General features: G+C 39.1%; 3 protein-coding genes across 5 annotated transcripts in view; 2 read left to right on the plus strand and 1 right to left on the minus strand.

Moving 5' to 3' along the window:
* Positions 1–333: 333 nt before the first annotated feature.
* Positions 334–5,593, plus strand: LOC113165234 (G1/S-specific cyclin-D1-like). The gene is made up of 5 exons (XM_026364615.1): positions 334–916; positions 2,219–2,434; positions 2,792–2,951; positions 3,728–3,876; positions 3,965–5,593. Exons 1-5 carry the CDS (start codon positions 713–715, stop codon positions 4,115–4,117), a joined length of 882 nt encoding a protein of 293 aa, XP_026220400.1. The 5' UTR covers positions 334–712; the 3' UTR covers positions 4,118–5,593.
* Positions 5,594–8,271: 2,678 nt separating this feature from the next.
* On the plus strand, positions 8,272–17,441 carry zgc:158868 (SDR family oxidoreductase). Of its 2 annotated transcripts, XR_003299137.1 has the most exons (8): positions 8,272–8,521; positions 9,028–9,082; positions 11,877–12,073; positions 12,535–12,592; positions 15,127–15,236; positions 15,652–15,762; positions 16,029–16,214; positions 17,425–17,441. XR_003299137.1 is itself a non-coding variant. In XM_026365939.1 (7 exons), the coding sequence occupies exons 1-7, from the start codon at positions 8,375–8,377 to the stop codon at positions 16,140–16,142; spliced, it is 792 nt and encodes a 263-aa protein (XP_026221724.1). In that variant the 5' UTR covers positions 8,272–8,374; the 3' UTR covers positions 16,143–16,528. The 2 variants fall into 2 exon arrangements, 1 of the variants encoding a protein (XP_026221724.1); XM_026365939.1 differs by lacking the exon at positions 17,425–17,441 and having other exon boundaries at positions 16,029–16,528.
* A 2,654-nt stretch (positions 17,442–20,095) lies between these two features.
* The window catches only part of bcar1 (BCAR1 scaffold protein, Cas family member), a 56,580-nt gene continuing 54,767 nt past the window's right edge, over positions 20,096–21,908 (minus strand). For both annotated transcript variants that reach the window (XM_026365640.1, XM_026365639.1), the window contains exon 8: positions 20,096–21,576. In XM_026365640.1, coding sequence (XP_026221425.1) covers positions 21,034–21,576 — 543 coding nt within the window. In that variant the 3' untranslated portion in view covers positions 20,096–21,033. The remainder of the gene's footprint in view (positions 21,577–21,908) is intronic.

Here is a 21,908-nt window from a genome sequence, read left to right on the forward strand (position 1 = left end):
TGGATCAGCATGAAATTCCCACATCTTTTCTACAAATCCAGTCGGAGCTTAAAGGAATTTGTTGTTGTTAATGGTCTTGTACTTTGGGTATTGTGTATATATAGATATTGCATTTTAATCTTCATTTCAGAACGCGAGAAAGCGAGATATCAGTAGGTATAAGTGGGAAATGATGACTTTTCGGAGACAACATGAGTGAGCTGAGCTTAGTGTTCTGAATTGAGCTAAAGCGGATGTCCATGTTAAAGGACTGTGCTGTTTTATTTTGAAGTGTTTCCGGTGTGCTGGCTGACTTGACACGCTCCTGCATTTAAAAGCGTGCAGCTGCTCGGGACGCGCACGTCTGTCTCTCGTTCTTCTGCTGGACACTCAGTCGTCCCTCCGGTCTCAGTAACTCGTTTTTGTCCAACAAAAGAAAGTACGTAATAACTCGACAGAAAATACGTAATAAGTAAGTCAGTGACACAACGAAGACAAACAATTGATCATTTAATTGACCACATTGTTGACGACTCGTCCAACCGGTAACTTAACGTGGTGACGTTAATATTTGATCCCAAATAAAAAAAAGGAGTTGGAAAACCGTTTTGCGTAACGTCACAACATGTGGCGCGGATAGAAGTTCATTATTAGCTAAGTTAGCGCTTGTTTTAAAGATTGTCACAACGGTGACGCGAGGGAAGTATCTTCGGCAGAGAGCGGCGGGTGAGAGATGGATCCTCAGTTGTTGTGCTGTGAGGGGGACAGGCCTGCCGTCCGGAGGGCCTACCGAGACCCCAACCTGTTCACTGACCGGGTCCTGCAAGCGCTCTTGCGGGCGGAAGACAAGTATCTACCCGCTCCCAACTACTTTAAATGCGTCCAGAGAGAAATCGCTCCGTACATGAGAAGGATAGTAGCTACCTGGATTTTGGAGGTGAGTTAAAGCCGGTACTTGGCTCTACTTGTTGTGCAACAGAATCACGTTCACAGAACGGGTGTTTTTAAGGTTCCTCCTGTTTAACGTTGTCTGTAAATTATGAATTCGGCATAAGCTGCAAAATATGTAACTTAACTATGAAATAGCACATTTCGAAAGAGCTTGGGACTTACTCGCAAACACCACCTGTGGAAAGTGAAAGCGTGCATTTGTTTCAGTGGGGAACGATGTGGTGGAAGAACTCCAGTCAGTCACATCAAGGTTAATGGAAAGTAGTCCAATTCAAAACACGTTTGGACTTTCTCTGCCGTTTCTTCTGGTGGAGCTTGGGATGTTCTGAATGGAGTAACTCTCTCTGAAGTTCTTTCTTTATGTCCGTATAAAACATTCACCGTGAGCATGACACTAGTTTACAAAGGAGTTCTAACATCGTGTAGAGAAGGCAAAGTGACGCAGCCATGTTTAAAGAGCTAGTGTTTTAAACGATTACCGTTTCAGCAGATCTCTCCGACGCCTTCTTAACATGTAACAGTGTAAATATAACGTTAAATGTCAGAACCGACAGCACCGGGTAACGTGATGTGGTTCCAACAGTTTGTAAGTAGGTTTTGTGTGACTGTGGAGACCATGCTGCCTTTGTGCTGGAGGCTTCTCACTGACACTGTTCCTGCTGCACCTCTCTCCATTAGTCCTACACATGCTGTGCAGTGTGCATTCACCTTCCCTTCTGTCATTAGTGACAGACTATACCTCACACACTGATTTATAAGAAATGATCTCCTGCCTGTTTTCTGTAAATGTTTTCAGCTGCAGCCAGAGGTGGTTGAACACAAACAAAGGAATTGGACTGGATATTTAGCTTGCTGTCACACAAAATCTTTGCTTATGTTTTCTTTTTTATCTTTAATTTTCTTATGCCATAATGTGTGCAGTTAACACATTTTCAGCGCTGACCTAGTTTTGCTATGTAAAGTTATGTACTGTATTTATGATGGCATGCCAAACCATACATAAAGATTTCTCAAATGTCATTTGAGCACATGGTTGAAAAATGTATTTGTTCTTTTTAAGGATCTATTTGTGCCTTTCAATCTCAAGCTGTGCTCTTTTTTTATCCAAGTTAAAATCTGTATCACTGCCTCACTGGTATTTGATAAGATCAAGTATCATGAGGTCATAGATTGATGTGCCACACCTTGACCTTTATCACTTAAACTAATGCAACTGATGATTTATAGTGACATGGACTAAAACAAACTTTATTTCATGGCCACCTTGTTGTCTGGTTTGATTGTGCAGGTGTGTGAGGAGCAGAAGTGTGAGGAGGAAGTTTTCCCTCTAACTATGAACTACATGGACCGTTTCTTGTCAGTGGAACCTACCAAGAAGAAGCACCTGCAGTTAGTGGGAGCTGCGTGTATGTTCCTGGCATCCAAGCTGAAGGAGACGATCCCGCTCACTGCTGAGAAACTCTGCATCTACACAGACAACTCTATCACACCTACTCAGCTGTTGGTATGTTGCAGTGACTATCACATTGAAAAGCAGTGATATCATTATAATCTAGATCACAAGTATGATGCGTGTTTGTCCTCCAGCTAAATCCTGTTGCCCCATCACAGGATTATATTTATTTCCCTCTGGACCAACGTATTAGGCCAAATATGACTATGTATTAAGTTCATAGTGGATATACATGGTCCCCAAAGGAGAATCTCCAATGGTTTTGATGACCCCTCTAGTTTCAACCTAAGCCCAAAAATCCCCACAATAAGACAAAACCTATCAGAATTTGTGTTAATTTCTACATCTGTCTGTTTCGAGCAAACTTGAACCTGTCCTTTTATCCCTGTCTCTCTCATCCCCTCACAGCAAATGGAATTGCTTGTTTTGAATAAGCTGAAGTGGGACCTGGCTTCAATAACCCCCCTTGACTTCATTGATCACTTCCTGTCTCTGCTGCCTGTCAGACGAGAGAACAGGCCCATACTGAGGAAGCACGCGCAGACCTTTGTGGCACTGTGTGCTACAGGTATAGATGGCATTTAATTACATCCGCTTTTTATTTTTATAGGCGCTTGACATTTCTCTTGGACATGCCTTAATATGCAATGCACAGCACATCATAGTTGTGTGACACAACCTGCAAGCACCACTTAACTAGCAGGACTTATTGTTGTTGGCCCAGAATAATAGTCGACCACAGGGATTTCTCCTCTCCTCAGTAAGTAAGACATACTGATGTTTGTTAGGCTTCTACTAACACTATAGTGAAGGAAACCAGTCAAGTGAGATCTCAGGTATGAAACTCATACTATTTAGTCTGAAAGTCTTTTCTTCAGAAACATGCAGCTCTCTCCCTCATTGATTTGCCTGGAGCCAATGCAAAAACATGAAACTACTACATTTGCATTGGCCAAACAAAGTATGCAGGTGCTCATTCCATGGCACTGAATGCAATATTTCTGCTGTACACCTCATGGTTAAGATAAAATAGCTGTGAACTTACCTGAGTTGTAAAACCCTGTCTGTGAGTACAACAATGTGTTGTTTTAGCACTTTACAGAGCATTAACTAATACTTGGATTTTTAACTCGGCTTTCTTGATCATATAGCATTGTCTCTCTGGTACCTTAAACAATATGCCCTCACCAACACCGAAAACTCTGCAGGGCAGATTCTGGTCCGAACACCCATTGATTAAACCTCTTTAAACACTTCTGTTATATTTTGGATTCTTACATTTTATTTTGTCATCAGCTATTTGAAAACCATTATTAACATTATTTCTCTTATGATGCTCTGCAGATGTTAAATTCATAGCCAGCCCTCCGTCCATGGTAGCAGCAGGCAGTGTGGTGGCAGCGGTGGAGGGTTTACAGATGAGAATGGTGGGCAGTGTCATAATGTTACAGAAACTGACCGAGCAGCTGGCACAGACCATCAGGAGCGACCCGGTGGGTACATCCGTCTATGAAATGGTCAGCACATTCAAACTAAACTCAGTCTCTGATTTTCCCACTAAAATAAACTCTTACTCCACAGGACTGTCTCAGGGCATGTCAGGAGCAAATTGAGACATTGCTCGAAACCAGTCTCAGACAGCTCCCACAGCAACACTCGATTACTATGGAAACTAAGAACATTGGTGAGGGCCTGTCAACTACACCCACAGATGTCCGGGACATAAACATCTGATTGAGATCAGAAAAGAGAAGCAGGTTGAAATGAAGTCGATAGTCATCTCTGCCACACATAAATACAGAAACACATACGACTGTGTTTTACTTGATATGTGTTTTAGAGGGCTCACAAGTAACTGGACTCACTCAGGATACTGAAACTGTGCAAATGAAGTCCAGTATGAACTGTAACGGGAGACCAGAAGCAGATGTTGAGTAGATGCTATCACATCCAGGATATAGACGGCCTTAAGACTTGAATTGGAGGACTCGGTGAAAGTGTAACTGTTTTAAGTGCACCTTTTAACCTTTTGGTGAATCTTACTTTCCATTAGATTCTGGTCTGGTAAGCCAGGGTCCAGTAAATTCAGGACTGACACATCAATTGTTACTAAAAGGCCTGTCTGAATCTACGCCCCCTCCCAGATGAAACTATCCAGCTTCGGAGACTGAAAATACTTGACAGCAACATGCCTATATTTATCAAGCATTAATAAACAAAAACTCAGGAGTACAAAAGTTCTTTGCTAAAAGTGAAAAGTAAGAGATTTTCTTACTCAGACATACCACAGCAAGCTAAGATCTGTCTGGTGATCAAATGAAAGTGCTATTGGGTTAGAGTTGGAAATCAGCTTGATGTAGTTTATTTTATTAAAAAAAGTGTATTAATGTTTTTACTTCACATTATTTATAAGCTATAATGTACTATAAAGGCATTTTAAACACATTTTTCAGAAGGTGTGTGCTCTCTGTAGTGTAGAGAGATTTTAATATTTTTATAGTGAGAGCCAAATGTAATGTAATACAAAGCTAGATAAAGTAACCTCTATTCATAAGCTTGAAGATTAGGAGTGAAAGTGGAGGAACTACACATTATGTTTCACTTTTAACAGTTGCATTTAACAAGATGCAAATGAGCTGTGGTCAACATGTACAGATGTGTAAAAGCAGCAGGACAATTGTGTGTTACACTTCAGAGTTGTAATGAAAAAACATAATCAATATACCACTTGGAGTTTGAGGTTCTTAATGAGACTCAAAACTGTCACATTTTATTGTGCAGTTTTTGGGTAATAAGCTTTAGTTCAATACTTGACATCTACATAAGATGTTATCGACACAATGTTTGTGGCGTCTGAAACTGAGTTACAAAGGATGTAACTGTGTGCCAATAGAACAGGACAAATGGGATTTGTAACCATGCAAGTTATTTCATACAACTGTCACTCATGTGGGTACTTTTCAGTTAGAAGTTGTCTAAATGAGAGGAAAGCCTGATGAACAGTGTGTCTGGATTCAGCTGCACTACTGGAAGAGCCACACAATGGTACCAATATCCTAAATAGAGAAGATGCAGCTAAGTGGGATGATTAATGCTGTACCTTTTTGGTGTTTGTTTTGTTATTGGTATATCCCTCATGACATAAATGTGTCAGGTTAACTGCTATGTTGGTGTATTTATGCCCTAAAGCAGAGTGTGAAGATGAATTAAAGGAAAACTGTTAAAAACACTTAAAGCCTGTTGGTAATGTTTAGGTCATTTCCTTCATTGCATACGTTAATGTTATGTTCTATAATATAGGACCATTTCTACTTAAATCCATTGTACATACAGCAAATCTTCTTAAGAGGGAAGTGTAAAGTCAGTGTTCATATAGTTCACACACCGTCTGAGTGGCATTGGAACAGAAATGAATTCCTATACATATGTTCCCCCAGGCAATCAAACCCACTGGCCTGCCCCCTGCCCTGATAGCTGGTGGTTAATACATAAACACATGCTGCTTTGGAAGGTTTTTACTACTATTTACTTCTTGCAAATTTCAAGGAAAAACTATTTTTTAATGTTGCCCATCAATTTAAAAATAACAATCAAAATGTTAAAAAAAAACAAAAAAACCCAGGTGATACTAATCATATTAAGAATGATCATGGTTTGGACTGTTCAGTGCACTGCACAGTATTTACTATATGAGTATAAAAATTCTGTGTTTAGGCAGCGATCACAATTGAACTAACAGTGTCCACACTCGCAATTAAAGCAGAACATTCTGAGTTGAACACATCAGGAAGTTACTTTCCATGATTACTGCGTTTCTTTAATGTAAATTGTCTGAAGTCTTTCAATCAGGTCAGCTTTGTTCGATTCTTGGACTTGGATCCGGCAGCTATGAGGTTTTATTTAATCATTTGACAGACACTTTTATCCAAAGTGACTTACCAGTGACGTACAAAGCAACAAATCTGAATCAGGGAGAAGACATTTGAGAAATGCCATGAGCTGAAGTGTTCGATTCAAAAGAAACCGTTGAACGGCTGAGCTAAAATTTTTGCTTGGGATCTTTTTCCTCTTTGATTTATGGACCATCAGATGGTGTGGCAGAGCACAGTGGGTAGGAGTCGAATGCAGAATATGCTGACCTGTGAATAAACATATTAAGCAGCTGTGAAAAAAACTGTTATCCGCAAAACTTGGTAGAAGTTAAATGTACTTTATGTAACTGCAAGCAGGTGGCAGTGTTGCCTAAATTTTACCTAGCAGGAAGGAACTGCTCATAGAGGAATAAGGCTCCCTCAGGCTCTGGCTGGCAAAACAAGAATATATACAGAATTAGAATCCTGGGACAGCAGTGGATCAGGGGTTAGAGCAGTTGTCTACAAGTTATGGTATCGTGTTATGGTAGTTTGATTCCTGGCCATCGGCGTGTGAGTGTGTTTGTGTGTACGAATGTGTGAATGAGACGCAGTAAAAGCACTTTGAGTATCAGTTAGGTAGATGGTGTGCAGACCATTTACCCCTTCTCACTGTGCCATTAGATTTTAAATAGCAGCTTTAAGTTCATACTGCCTTTATCAAGCAAGAGAACAAAGAGAAAAAGGTGTGATGGAGTTATTACATATTTTTAGATTGTTTAGGCACCTTTGAAACAATAGACTACTTCAGCTAAAGTTGACACACTGACTGAAACATTGCATCAAAACCAGTAAAACACTTTATACCTCTTGAAAAAGAAAATAGCTCTTGTGAAACTCTTTCTGCCTTTGCATCAGTACAGTAACACAAACTATGCAAATCACACATGTGGCTTTAAAGCACTGCATGTTTCTTTTGATATAATAGTTACATGCATTGGCTACTACAGTAGTAATGTTATGTTTATGAATGATCTGGTTAGTTTGAACAGCTGCTTGTTAGGAACGATCTAAATTTTATCTAAATTTTAGTTAAGAGCCATTTGCTTTAATGTTGTGCCATAATGTTCACACTTACCCTCTCCAAATTCAATGGTGTCTTCTTCAATTGCACAGTAAGAGTTAGCCAGTCACTGATTATTCAGACATATTTAAACTCCCTATTTATTCTGTACTATTTATGTTTAACAATTCAACTGTATTCAACTGCTTATAAGATTCAGATTATTATGTCACTTTTCCCTTTTGTGTTTCATTCAAACATATAGTGTATAGTTATCCAACAAATGAGGTCCATTTAAAGCTGTATTAGCTGACTTTTTTGCCACTTGGGCCAAAACAAACAAGAGTTATCCTATTATTTTCACTGCAAACAGCTGCAACTAGAAACCAGGTTAAGTAATGCTAACAATAAATCAAAAAACTGAAATTGTAGGCTGTGAAGCCAAAACAATTTACTTAATAGCCATGAGAGGCTTCAGTCCATTGTGTTGACCTTATGTTGGTCAAAGAAGTGAACCTAAAGAAGACAAAGATTCTGGCAGTGGGATATCTCCATCTTTCACATCTGCTGACGTGGTTAACTATGACTTTCCACACATTCTTGACATCATCATAAATTTACTATTGATCAAGCTCCACTTTTGAAGACAAAAGGCAAAATCACCATGTTTCAGCAATGTTGCATAACTAAACACAGGCTAAAAAACATAAAGGTGCCGTTTGTGAAGACGTTTTGACTATGAGGTGAAAGAAGGATAGCAACTCTAAGAGGCACAGTCCTCAATACTGGAATCATAAAGTAGAAGCAATCAAAGTGACTAAAAGTCAAACAGTCTGCGTCTGGCTGCCTGATAAGACTAGACTAGTTATATAATTAAAAGAAGGTTAAAGGTTATCAAAATGCCCACATGATTATCAGAGAACTGAGTCTCTTTATGCCTGCCTTCTTCAGTACCATACAGTGTATGACACACACAGGACTAGCATTACGGCAACTTTGTGCTGTCACATGTTTAGTCACTGTCTCAAGAAGAGAGCGGTCAGACGACATTTGGGGTCTGACAGTTGATCAGTCAACATGTCAGTGAAACTGGAAGGCAACATTTTTGTGACTGGAAGCAACCGAGGCATTGGTTTGGAGCTGGTTAAACAGTTGGCAGAGACGACTGGAGAGGAGTCTCACATTTATGCCTGCTGCAGAGAGCCTGAAGGAACCAGGGCTGAGGTGAGACAGCCACAAATAAATATTATCATAGTTCCCAGTCAGTGCTAAGAAATATGCATATACACATGTTGCTACTAACATAAAACTGTGATAGCTAAAGTTATTAAAATGTTATATCAGCACATAATAAATTTTAAATCTAAAATATAATGGCCAGGGAGACCTTTGTTCCAACATTTTTGAAAAGTTATACGATGCTTACTCAAAAGTCAAAGTATAATTCTAGATGTGTTACACATTTTCTACTTAAAGTAGCCCATCACAATTCATCTTTCAACAAAATCTAATATAGCATTCCCTAAATGTCTTATCAGGGTGCACACTGGTAATTCAAAGGATAGTGTTAATAAATTCCAGACTTACTCCTCTTATCCCTGCTAGAGCTGGTATGAGTCACTCAATTCATGATAGCACACTGGGTATCCAGTGTACTATCATGAAATGAATGAAGAAAAAATAGCTGCAACAATATCTGCATGTCTCCTGTTTTTTCCTGTCTCCTTTAGGCCTTGAGAAATCTCACCACTCGCTATCCTGGAAAGATCACCACAATCAAACTAGGTAAACCCAACTGAGCCTCATGTATGTGGTATATATCAGCAGTGGAACTAATGATGATTACAAACCCTTACAGGTAGACAGATGGTTACAGGTGTCAGTTACAGAAAAGAGATTAGCAGGAGGTACATGAAAATGGCTGTTTTAACTACTGAGATAGTGATTGGGGAATAAGGTTAGCAAGTTGGTGTGGATGTCAGCTTACTATGACTGGTAAGGGCATTCATCTAGTGTCTGACAGAGTGAATGAATGAATGAATAAGCTATGAGCTTGTATAAAGTCAGAAATAAGTGACAGAGGGCAAAATAAACACAACAGAAGCCGAAGGTAGCAGCAGTGCTTTGTGTTCAGACAGGTTCAAGTTCAGATGTGCAATCCATGATTAGTTGACTGGAACAGTGTGAACCGATGCAAAGACTCGTGTTTACGGCAGTGCTTGAAAGTTTCAGAACCTATTCGTACATACACTCTAACAAGACGTACTCAAACTGGAAAAACTATTAACTAATTTATTAAAATGTTAATAGTGTGTAAAGATAATAAATGAGGAGAAATATTTCTTCTTTGTTAGTTTTGTTTGCCCTGCTCTTTTCCTTGGACTCACTTCTCTAAATTGACAATGTTGATTATTTTGCTGTTGATAACAGCACGACTTTTTGCCTCAATCCTCTCTGAATTTGAAGCTCCCTGATGATGGTGGAGGGATATTGGCCTGACCTACAAGGATTAACTTCAGTGTCCTAGCCAAGAACAATTGATCAATTGGTTTGAGGGTGAAATTAAAGATATATATTTCAGTCGTGGGAATGACAATCAGGTGCGAGTCTCGTTAGTCCTGCATTATTTAAGGAAGAGAAATCTGGGTCTTCGTTATCAAGGTCTTATACTGGCAACACAGGTTTATGGAATAGTGTAAAAATAATTTTTGGTATATATATGTATAAATGATTAGCACAAGCTAATTCTACAGGAAATGGGGACGGTATCCATCTGTGAACTGAAGCTCAACTAAAAGGGCATCACTTAGAAAGACAACAACCCTACAAAAACAAGTGATCCTACCAAATAATGGTTAAATGGTTAATTGTTAAATGAAATGGTTACACCTACAGGTTCTAATAAGTTGTGAGGTGTGAGAGACCTGTGTGTTTGGCCATGCAAACACACACTCCCACAGACACTGTTGGCACAACCATTGCTAGTTAATGTACAACTAACATCTATATTACTGGTACACTCATTATTTTTCGGGCATGTAAACGCAAACAGTCCAGAGGTCAATTTTTTTTTTGGTGCTTTGGTTTCAGTCTGATTGAACCTTAACAGTTCCTTCAGTCCATACTAAGCCTGAAGAGGTACTTCCCATAACTCTTTCAAACCAAAAACATTACAAGTGAACATCATCCAGGCAATGATTCCATTTGCCAGCACAACACAATAATATAGTAATGATTTGTAGGAGACAGAGTCTCTTTCTAACACAATTTTAATCAAAGAGAACAAGAGGTGCATTCATTGTTACCTGAACAGTTAATTATTAATCCAAGTACAAATAACTCTTCTGTTCAAACAACTGTAGTATCACAGATTTATTGACAGTAAAATATTTCTGTTCTCTTCCAAAGATTCTCAGATTCTTTTCAGAAGGTTCCAAGTGGGACTGTTGGCTTTTCGACATAATTCTACAGTATATACAGTTATATTTGAATCCTGAATCCTTACACTTTACGGAGTGCTTTGTGCTTTGAGACTACTTTTGATGTGATTTGGTGCTATATAATTAAACAGAATTGAAAGAGAGCCAAAGAAGGATTCAAAGGACTACCTTTGTTTTACCCATACAGACCAAAATGAATTTTTATGTCTATGACTTTACTTTTACTGCTTCATCTGAAGTGACTATACTGAAGATGACAAATCTGTTCTGTAGGTGTGTTAGTAGTGTTAGTGAGTTCAACTGAATCCTTCCTTTTTCCTACGCTAGCTTCCCTCTGGCTCCTTGTAAAATCCAGAATAGAGTTTAAAACACTTCTCCTCACATATAAAGCACTTATTAATTTAGCTCCATCTTATCTTAAAGACCTCATAGTACCATATTTCCCAGCAGAACTCTCCTTTCTCAGACTGCAGGTTTACTTGTGGTTCCTAGAGTTTCCAAATGTAGAATGGGAGGCAGAGCCTTTAGCTATCAAGCTCCTCTCCTGTGGAACCAGCTCCCAGTTCAGGTTCTGGAGGCAGACACCCTCTCTTCATTTAAGACTAGACTTAAAACTTTCCTTTTTTATAAAGCTTATAGTTAGAGATGGATCAGGTGAGTCTGAACCATCTCTTAGTTCTGCTGCTATAGGTTAGTCAGCTGGGGGGACTCTACTGATAAACTGAGTCTGACTTTGTGTCTTCTCTCTCTCCTGTAGTTGTGTTTCCTCCTCTCGCTGTACTTTTCTGCAGGTATCCTCGGCCTTGGAGCTGTATATCTACAGAGTACAGTTACTGGCCCTACCAACCGGCTCAGTGTTTTCGCTGCTTGTTGTTTTTTTTTTGTCTCACTTTATAGTGTAAAGTCTTCACTGAAAAGTTCCTTGAGATGACTTCTGTTGTGATTTGGCGCTATACAAATAAAATTGAATTGAATCCTTGCTGTGACTGACCAAATCAGAACTGATCAATTGAGTGAAAGCAAAATGTTTTAAGATATATGAAATTAAATTTATCTTCTTAGTAATTTATTCTATTATTTCATAAATCTCTTAGACATTCAACAAATACACATTTGTGCATGTAAATGTCTACCTGCAGACTTGTCAGATGAGGAAAGTATCTCGACTGCTGTCCAGGCTGTGAGCAAGCAGATAGAAGATGGAGGGTTGAACCTCCTCATCAACAATGCTGCAATCAATCAACCAGCCCCACCAGCACCATTATCTGCCACTAGGAAAAAAGACATGATGGAGGTGTATGAAGTCAATGTGGTCGGACCATTTCTCCTCGCGAAGGTATTGTTGTCCGTGCATACACAGGCACATGCTGTTAACATCACATTGTGATGGTGAAGCTAAAGAAAGCACTGACATGCATATCAGGCACTGACATTTCTCGTGCATTGACAGCACTACAGTCAGGTGGTGGTGATTTATCCACTTGTCTCTGGATTGCATTATTACAGCAGTGATTATAGTACAAAGATTTCCAGTATTCATGTTTAGCTTTTTGTTGTATACACTCCTTTTACAATGTTTTCTTGAAGTATGTGACTCATGATATCACTAGTTGCCTGTTATATTTAGCTGATGCACGTTTTGGAGATTAGTCCTCTTAAATGTAATTCATTCAACTTATACTGTATGTGAAACTGTAACATATCAAATACACGTTCATAAAATCATAATAGATAATGTGCACTTTACCCAAAATCTGTTCCTCGTATCATTATAAAACTGTCACCCTTTCTCTTCAGATGTTTCTTCCACTCCTCCAAAGGGCCACTGAGAGGGACACACCTGAAGAGTGCAAGGGTGAATATCTTTTCTTTTATACTGTACTAAAATTTAGAAACGACAGACAATGATTGCCATTTATTGTGCTGTAAATTCTTCCAAATATAAATATACTCCAAATCTTGATGCAGAGAGGTTTTTCAGCAGGGCACACTGACCAGTCAGAGAGTTTCTAATCTATTCCATTTTATTGTAATTTTACAATGATGCACTCTGCACTGACTGACACCACAACACACCAATAATAGAGTGGTAAAACAGAACAAGGAAGCATACCTGCAAACTAGTATTCTTGCGTCGCAAGCAGCACAGTGACCTGGATAACTTGCTGTGAATCTGAGTCGGACAGCATGGGTTAAATATATTATTATTTATACTGAAAATAAATACACAGTACACTGAAAGGTACAGCAGGTAAAATGTGAAAGATTTAGCATCATCTAGTGGTGAAATTGCAGAACGCAACCTTCTGAACACCATTCACAAGCATGAGGTCATGAAGTCTTGCATCAAGCAAGGGCAGGGGGCAGGCAGATCCAGCTCACTGATTCCATTCTGGTCTTATTAGTTTGTTACAGCTGAATGTAGCTTTGACTCCACTAGAAAATCTGCACTTACAGTAAGTGACACTCATTAAAGCAGACCTTCATAAAGCAGAAGTGTCACAGAGTTGAGTCTGCATGCTTCCCAGCTAGACCACAAAGTTACAGAACATGATATTACATAAGTTATTTCACACTCGAGTGCTAACTCAATCACTCTTTAGAATGAAGAAACATATGCTACTACAACCGATTGGGTCATTTCTTTGTGCCCCATTCTAAAACATACTTTCCACATTACCTATAGATAGTTCATGACAAGAGCCAAAAACTGTGGGTCTAAATATTTATATATGAAGTATTTATGTTGTAATTTCAATCACATTTCATAAAGAAAGAACACCTATGTTGATGGTCTGCACTCTGGATGTGACTTTTGATATGTGGCTTGATCTCTATTCTGCATACAGTCTTAGTCTCATATGGCACTTGGTGCTTTAGAAAGACAATGCAGCTGTTTGGAAGGTTGCACTGGTCTAACAGAATAACTCAGACAACAGCTTTTTAGCTTTAAAAGCACTATCCCATTTGATGCAGCTCCCAGGCAACAGGTTTTTGCCATGGAGTAAACCCACTGTGTGTACATAGTAGGTGTACTAGCAGATTCTAATTTACCTTAGTAAATACTTTAGAGAAGCAGACGCACAAATTTTCATCTATCGTCCCTTGGCCAGATATTAAACAACCCGACATATTAGAATAATGACAAGCAAAACAAGACATAGAGCAACTAAATAAAGATGAAGTGAGGCAAATGTTGCAAAAAACAAAGTTTGAAAAGTAGACAGCTAGCACAAAACAATTTTAAGCAGACAAGCAACGTAGTTAGAGCAACTTTAAATATTCACAGACAACCTTAGTCGAGGTAAGCAGGAATTGTGATGGCAGGTCTGATTGCTTTAGCAGCATAGTTTTGAAGTTACTTATGAAAGAATGGTGAGAGTCAGTGTGGCGTAAATTTAGTAGAAGGGTATTCTGGAACAGGGAAGCTCATGTAAAAGATTTTTCCAGCAAAGCAACATTTGCAGGGATGATGGTTTTAAAGGTTATATTCCAAAACCTTGACAACTTGTTTATATGCAGTGTGTATTATTGATGGTGTTTTAAGTGTCAAACATTGGAATATACTGGAAACCGCTGTGTACTCTCACCTCACCATACCACAACACTGTTTTGGCATTAAGTTGGAGTTGTGACATTTTTAGATTAGCTTTTTTTTCAGTTTCTTTCATGTACATAAATGACTGTATAATCAGTGTACATTTGAAAATCTGCTACAGTAAAAGAGTGCCACTGCACAGATATCTGTCACTTGCTCGTCTCACAGAGCAGATAGAATTAGATTTTATTAAATGCATCAATATGTCACCCCATCTTTTTTATCCCACGACTATGTTTAGTGAGGGATTTCCACAGACAGCAGATTAAATCTGTTGTTGCAATCTTTATACTAGTAAAGACAATGATTGATGTAAATCCCTGTTTCACTGTGAGCTTTACCAGATTTCTGCTGAGGTAACATAAAACCTACTCTATGCTTGTTCACTGAATTCTTGTTTTGGGAAGACAGCTTATCCAACTACTGTCTCTGTATTCTGCTGTCAGACAGGCACACAGACCGCTTTTCTGATGACAGACACTGAACAGAGGTCCACTTCGATATGCACTGGTTAAAATTCATTTCAGTCATTCTTACGCACTGCTCCCCTCGTGTGTTCAGTGTGATTTTCTAGCAAGAATCAGATGGGGTCACTAATGTTTTTAGTGTCCTCCACACTCAGTAACAGAATACAGACATATTTCATAAAGGTGAAACAGCTTAAACTTCTGTTCTTTACATGTATGCCCACGTTATTTCAATCACATGTTGCAAATTACAAGTTTGTATAGTGTTGTGATTTCAGTGGCATGAAAGAAGATGTCTGTTTGTCTTGTTTTCCTATGGCTCAGGTGACAAAATTAGGGCAGCCATCATCAACATCTCCACAATCATCTCATCCATGGAGAAATGTCCAGAAACCTTCCCTATGGCACAGATGTACCCTTATAGGGCCAGCAAGGTACTGCTGACTCACACAAAGTGTGAAGTTTATAGTTACTAAGAATATTGTTTAGGTAGACACCAAAATGATATCACTGTTCCCCAACCTTATCTGCGGAACATTAATCGATTTCATCAATTTACTCTATATCATATATGATCATACTGAAAAACCAAAGAGAGACAAAATCAGCGATAAAATCCTTCTCCTCACATATAAAGAACCTAATAATCAAGCTCCATCAGATCTTAAAGTTCCATATATTCCCAGCAGAGCACACAGTTCTCACTGTGCACATTTACTTGTGGTTCCTAGAGTTTCCGATTGTAGAATAGGGGGCAGAGCCTTTAGCTATCAAGCTTTAGTTATTTTAGATTTTTATGTTAAATTTCTGAACAACAAACCTTCTGTCCTTTCTGCTATTCTCCACAAGGCAGCGTTGAACATGCTGACTTGCTGTCAAGCTGAGGACTTCAAGAAACACAACATACTCGTGACTGCCCTTCACCCTGGCTGGGTCCAAACTGAGATGGGAGGAGAATATGTGAGGAACTGGAGAAGAGAGAGAAAGAGAGATTTTTTCCCACAGATTTCTGTGGTGTATTTAAAAACAGTTATAAGCATGAAGTGCATTTAAACTGACTGATGGAGATCATTCTTTTATTATCATTGCTTTAGGTTTATAATAACTTGTAAGCTTCTGCTTGAAATTTGGTTGCTTGAATTTTCTGCTTTGCATTATTGAAGAAAAAACAAAGAAACAAACAGAATATGTGCTTGTTTCATTTCAATGTTTATTGTCTTTTCCAGGCTCCTTTGACCACCCAGGAGAGTGTAGAGGGCATGCTCAGGGTAATGTCATCCCTCAGCAAGAAAGATAGTGGTATGCTTCTAGATTGGAAAGGCAACATCATCCCATGGTAGCAGTCGCCATGACAACAACACCAAGCCAATAAAACCGATGATCATTGAAATTATCAAAATGATGATTTTATGGTAACTTTCTATTTGGTGTGTCAAAAATAAAAGCTTTTTAAAGCATAGTATGTAAAAACTTGGAAGAAAACTAAAGTATGTGTTCTCAATCAGATACGTCTTTTTTTTTTTTTTTTGAAATTCAGCAAAAAGGCTGATTGCTACCACCCCCTGGTCAGTTTTACATGCATGCATCATTTTAGCTTTGGGGAAGAGATTATGGCTGAGATGTTGAGGAATCAGTTCACATGTGGGATCAATCACAAAGCTGGATGAATGATAAAGCATGTACTGCAATTCCACTGTAACTGGTAGGCCTACTATTGAATAGCTACGCTCCCAGCTGTAGGTTCTAGATATGAGACAGTGGGAACTGGATCTTCTTCTCTACATCTGAAATTTCAGACTTTTTGATTACTGCCCACTAGAGGCCACATTTGAAAACTGCACAATAGAGCATCAATCAGTAGTTTTCACCATTATTCTATCCATGAAGGCACGTGTTTGCAGAGTTTAGGGTGAAATCAACATTTATACATATATTTATATATACTGACCTGTAAAGGTCCCCTATTACGCCTTTCAGGCTAAAGTATGTTGATCCTGGATGTCTCAAGAATGTGTAAAAATGTAAAATGTACATTTTCGTGCCAAAAAACATATAGATCTTATTCACTGGCCTGTCTGAAAGTGTGCATTTCAGGCCTCTGTCAGAGCAGCAGTTTTCAGGGTGTTTATCGCTTAGTATGCAAATGAGCTGTGACCCTCATGCTCCTATGCAGAAGTGAAGGGACTAGGGGACTTGTGTCCTTCTTATCTCCCTGGTAACAGTGATGCTCTCCAGTCGGCTAAAATCAGATCTGTAACTACGTAATGTTACTAATGTTACGTTCAACTACTTACAACTGTGTTATTACGAACGTCATCTGGTGGTACCAGCACCACACAGTCAATGCCAAGGAAAACTGTTCAGCTCAGTGATCCCACGATGGTGGAATGAGCTGCCTCTCACAAAAACAGAACTCTTCTGCATCTTCCTTTGCATTCACTCACCGTTCATAAAGGTTCTGTTGTGTTTGTACTTCTGTGTCACTATTATTTATAGGCGCCAGGTTATATGTAACAAACTTATACCTTAGCCAGGGGTCGACCACCCGCGACTCCGCGTGGCTTGGGAAAATAAATGAGAAGTATTTAATTGAAGTGTATTTTATTTGTGTTTTATTTGTAGTTGTAGTTATTCTCCACCATGAACTATGTTAAAAACCAACACCGATCATGCCTCAAAGACAATGTACAGTCCTACATAAAGATGAACGTGACTTCCTACAGCATTAACCAGGTAAAAGAAATAGTAGTAGAGCTGGAGACTAAAAGAGTTGGTGACACACCATTGATAGATCTTTACATGACCTTAAATTAAAAATGTTTTAACAATGTTTTGTTTGTTTTTTTTCTTCATTTTTCCAGGTTTCCCATGTTTAAGAGTCCTGTGATGCTGGCGCCTTGCTGTATGTAGGAAATAAGCAGTTATTTCCACGCACCCTCTGTAATATGAGACACACAAATAAGTGGTTGGTAGTTTTCATTCTTTCTGTAGTAGAATTTACATATTTTCTTGGACTAATTTCTATTTATTTTATTTCAGTTGTTCTGAATGTGTCACAGAGTACAAGAACTTCAGGAACACCACATGTAAATTACAAAAGTCTTGTTGCTTGTGGTAAGTGAACATTGTCTTCAAGTACAGTAAAAATAAAGCACATCAAAATGTTATTAAGAGCAGACCGAAGGCAATTTTTCTTAAGATAAAAGTACACTTGAAGTATTTTACACACAGCAAAATGTTGGTGGAGGCTCAATATCCTTCAGGATTATTTTATTTGTCAGCATCTTGTCCAAGATGACAAATAAAAAAGGAGAAACGCATGTTTAATAGTAATGACAGAGTTTGTACTGTTTGTAAAACACCATTAATTGCATGAATAGCTACAATTGTCATATATACACAGCAGTACTGTTTCTGAACTTCATCATATAAAAAGGTGTGTCTGTTCAGTAATAGCAATTGAAGAAGATAAAATAACATTTGTCGACATACAGCAACACAGTGTAACAACAGCTGAATCCTCTAAATAACAGAACACAAGTAGCTTCACAGAGGGAAGACTATATTGTGAGACTGCTGAATTCGAATTAGAGAGCTTTCTTTTAGATGATGATCTGGAAGAAATTTGAATGTGTGTTGACTCCCTCACAGCCACCCAGTCTGGATCACCTCCTCAAGGTCCAAGTGACATCTCTGACACGAAACCTCCTTATATTAGGGTAACTGTGATGTCCCCCCTGCAATAAAGAAATGCACTTGTTACATTTACATTGTATTTCTCCTACACATATAGTGCCTATAAAAAGTATTCAACCCCTTGGAGGTTTCACCCTTTTATTGACGTTATAAATCAATCATGGCCAATAAAAGTTGGTGACTTTGACTAAAAAATTAATCAGAAAAATACCTCATTAATGTCAAAGGTGAAATCAGTGTTTGCATTAATACTCACCCCCTTTAAAGTGACTCACCTGATCCAACAGAGGTCCAGATATTTGGTGCTAGTAGTCCCACAATTAGTGAAATAGGGATCAGCTGAGTGCAGGGAATGTGTCTCAAGTGATTGCAGTATAAAGACACTTGTCTAGAACGTTCAGTCAATGGTTAATCAGTATTCCTGGCTACCATTACACCATGAAGATAAAAGAACAGTCCCAGCAACTCAGAGAACAGGTCATTGAAAAGCATAAGTTGGGATGGATACAAAAAAATCTCCAAGGCACTGAACATCCCACCCGAGATCCCCCAGAAAGTGGCAATTCTTGATACTATCCACTTGCCATACACAGCAACTAATAACACATCGTGGCATGCAGACAGCCAACACTGTCTTGCAGTTAGCACAAGATGAGTCACTAATTTACTTCAGAGGTGGTGTCCCCAGACATTCATCAGTCTTCCTGCACCAGTCCATCTATGATAAAAGTATCCCACAGGGTCCTCCTGTTTGGCTCCAACAGTAAATTGAAAAGAGTGTGTGGGTTGTAACATCCAACAACTGAGCACTCTGTCGTTGAGAACAGTAGCTGTGCCATGTTGATGCTACTGCAGCCTAGTGAGCGGCAATGGCCTAAATACAGATTTGGCCCAGTTTGTCACAGGTGATTGGACCAAGCCTGAGGCGGGACTGTATGACGTCAATCCTTCCTGACGTCAGAAAGGTGAAGGATTCTGTATGAACCAATTCTGGGAGAGGATCGGACTAAACAGCATGATGTGAAAAAGGGAGGAAGTGCACTTCTACCGTAATCGGTGTGTGTCTACATGCACTGTAGAGTCATTTAAATATACCGGACATATTTTCATTTTATGTCCACATTTAAACAAGGATTCACACGGAAATATTTCAATTTTTACTACAATACATGTACATCATTAGTTAATAGTTACTTTTTGGAGATTTTTATATAAAATATAATAAACTAATATATCATCATCCATGCGGGAAACTGGGGTTTGTATACCAGCTGTAGCCTACCTCCAGTAGGGGTCCTTAGTCAAGACCTCCTTATGCTTAACCTGCCTTTAGCATCTGCAAAATGGCAGCATCTGCAAAATGTAAATATTAAACTTCATCTAGTTTATCAGGTGGACACAAATCCAAGTAAACAATCATGTTGCTAATGTACTAGCAATAACAATAAAGACCAGAGTATGTCCAATGATTGTATGTATGTATAAGTTGAATGAGTCGTATGATTAGAAAGAATAGAGCACTAAAAGACCCTGCAGTAGTCACTTACATTCTTCTACAAAACGGATTGATTTTTAATAAAAACACCCTATCAAAGAATCAGACAAAAGAAGACAAGTAGGTTTAATTTGATTTGTTGTTTGTAACCTTGTACAGCGTGTTTTCCTAACACATGCCTCTTACAAAACAACCTACACTCCAAAAAAGAAACTGTGATGGCACTGAGATCATCTTTAATAACTGCAAGACTTGACAATTTGTTGAGCCAAAGGTAATTAAACATGGCTTCATGACAGAGGCAAGCTTCTCATCAAGTTCAAAGACAGGTGTGTGCTCCAGTGTTTAGTTTTTTTCTGGAAAGTGTGCCTTTGTCAGGGATGGAAAAGAGCATAGACACACTACAACATACAGTCATACATATCATCTGGAATTTACACGTCCATAACAATAATGATACAAGGATCAACAATCAGAGCCATAATTATACAGTATACAGTAGCAATAATAATTATTATTATTGATATTGTCTAAAAACTACACTCTTTTTCATCTTTTCTTTTTTGAAAAAAGCCATTTATATTTATATACTGGAAGATCTTTAATCTTTTTACTTTCTGGTTTTCTGACTAAATAGGTAACTTAAATATTTACAGTGATTATTTTACAACCATTGGCCCAGCCCACTGAAGATAAAATGTTCCTTTTAGATTTAGTCTAGAATAAAACGCACACGGTGAAAGGAGGGATGAGAGTGGAATGGTCCCAGTAAAAGGCGAGGTAGGGAGGAAGCAGAGGATGGATGTGGGGTCAGTGTCTCCCATGACAGTCAGGGTCCCCGATCCTTAGGCCCAGGATGGTTTTCCACGCTACCGGTCAAAACAACCTATCAAAGCACATGGGGTCTCTGATCTCACACTTCATGGGTGTCTAGAATTCCCTGTAGCACTCTGTGCTACTGTGGGGTGACATGGTTACGCACCCTGTGTTACAAGGACATCTCACTTTGTGTCACTGTTGTCCTTGCACTCATTCCTCTACTACATCACCAGCAGCTGTCCCAGCACCATCTTGAACTGCTGCGTGCACCCTGCCAGCTCCTTCACCCTCTCAGTCATCTCCCTGGCTGCACCAGGGGACGGATACTGAAGCGCTGCTGTTTTCGTACTGATCACAATGTCTTTGAGTTTTTCACAGAGAGTGTTGCTGCTCTGGGCCACACGGGCCCTCACTTCAGGAGACTTTGCCTGGCGCGACAGTGTGTCCCCAATGAACACCAGCTTATGTGCGCTGAGGATTACAAACTTGCTATGTGCTACAAAGATCTTGGGTGGCTGGTTGGAGTTGACGGCAGTGAAAAAGGCGTCAATGGCGTTGGTCACCGTGGTGATATTCTGCTCGCACTGCTCCTGGTAGAAGAGGAGGAGCTGCCGGTCACCGTGGCATAGTTTGGAGGAAGGCCCCCCAGAGCCGTTTTGGGACAGTTGGTTGGCCGAAGGGTGATGTGGGGACGGGACCCAGCCCGTCATATCATTGTTGATTGGCTGGCTGACTTCCTGCTCTAGCCGTTCAAATTGTTTAATCTGGAGGAAAAGGAGGAGAAAGGAAGTTCATAATTCACAATCCCCTGGTTTCAATTGCTTTGTGTCATATGATTCTGAGCTAAAACACTGGACTCTGCAAATGTTTAATGTGCAGCTATCACTACATTTTATATGTCAAACAATGTATTTTATATGTAAAAAATGCAACCCTCAAAAAAACAAACAAACTGAGTCCAGAAAGTATGAACAGCACTTTTTCCACATTTTGTTATGTTACAGCCTTATTCCAAAATAGACTAAATTAAAATGATGATTTTTCTCAGAATTCTACAAACAACACCACATAATGACATTGTGAAAGAAGTATGTTT

Source organism: Anabas testudineus, chromosome 6 (genome assembly GCF_900324465.2).
Source record: "Anabas testudineus chromosome 6, fAnaTes1.2, whole genome shotgun sequence".
NCBI lineage: Eukaryota > Metazoa > Chordata > Actinopteri > Anabantiformes > Anabantidae > Anabas > Anabas testudineus.

What these genes read in the sequence shown, in the direction of transcription:
- LOC113165234 (XM_026364615.1), top strand. Translation starts at nt 713, where the DNA reads ATGGATCCTCAGTTGTTGTGCTGTGAGGGGGACAGGCCTGCCGTCCGG. An exon ending in TCACACCTACTCAGCTGTTG is followed by an intron (nt 2,435 to 2,791) that starts GTATGTTGCAGT and finishes ATCCCCTCACAG; the next exon opens with CAAATGGAATTGCTTGTTTT. An exon ending in TGTGGCACTGTGTGCTACAG is followed by an intron (nt 2,952 to 3,727) that starts GTATAGATGGCA and finishes GATGCTCTGCAG; the next exon opens with ATGTTAAATTCATAGCCAGC.
- zgc:158868 (XM_026365939.1), top strand. Translation starts at nt 8,375, where the DNA reads ATGTCAGTGAAACTGGAAGGCAACATTTTTGTGACTGGAAGCAACCGA. An exon ending in CTGAAGGAACCAGGGCTGAG is followed by an intron (nt 8,522 to 9,027) that starts GTGAGACAGCCA and finishes TGTCTCCTTTAG; the next exon opens with GCCTTGAGAAATCTCACCAC. An exon ending in CTGAGATGGGAGGAGAATAT is followed by an intron (nt 15,763 to 16,028) that starts GTGAGGAACTGG and finishes TGTCTTTTCCAG; the next exon opens with GCTCCTTTGACCACCCAGGA.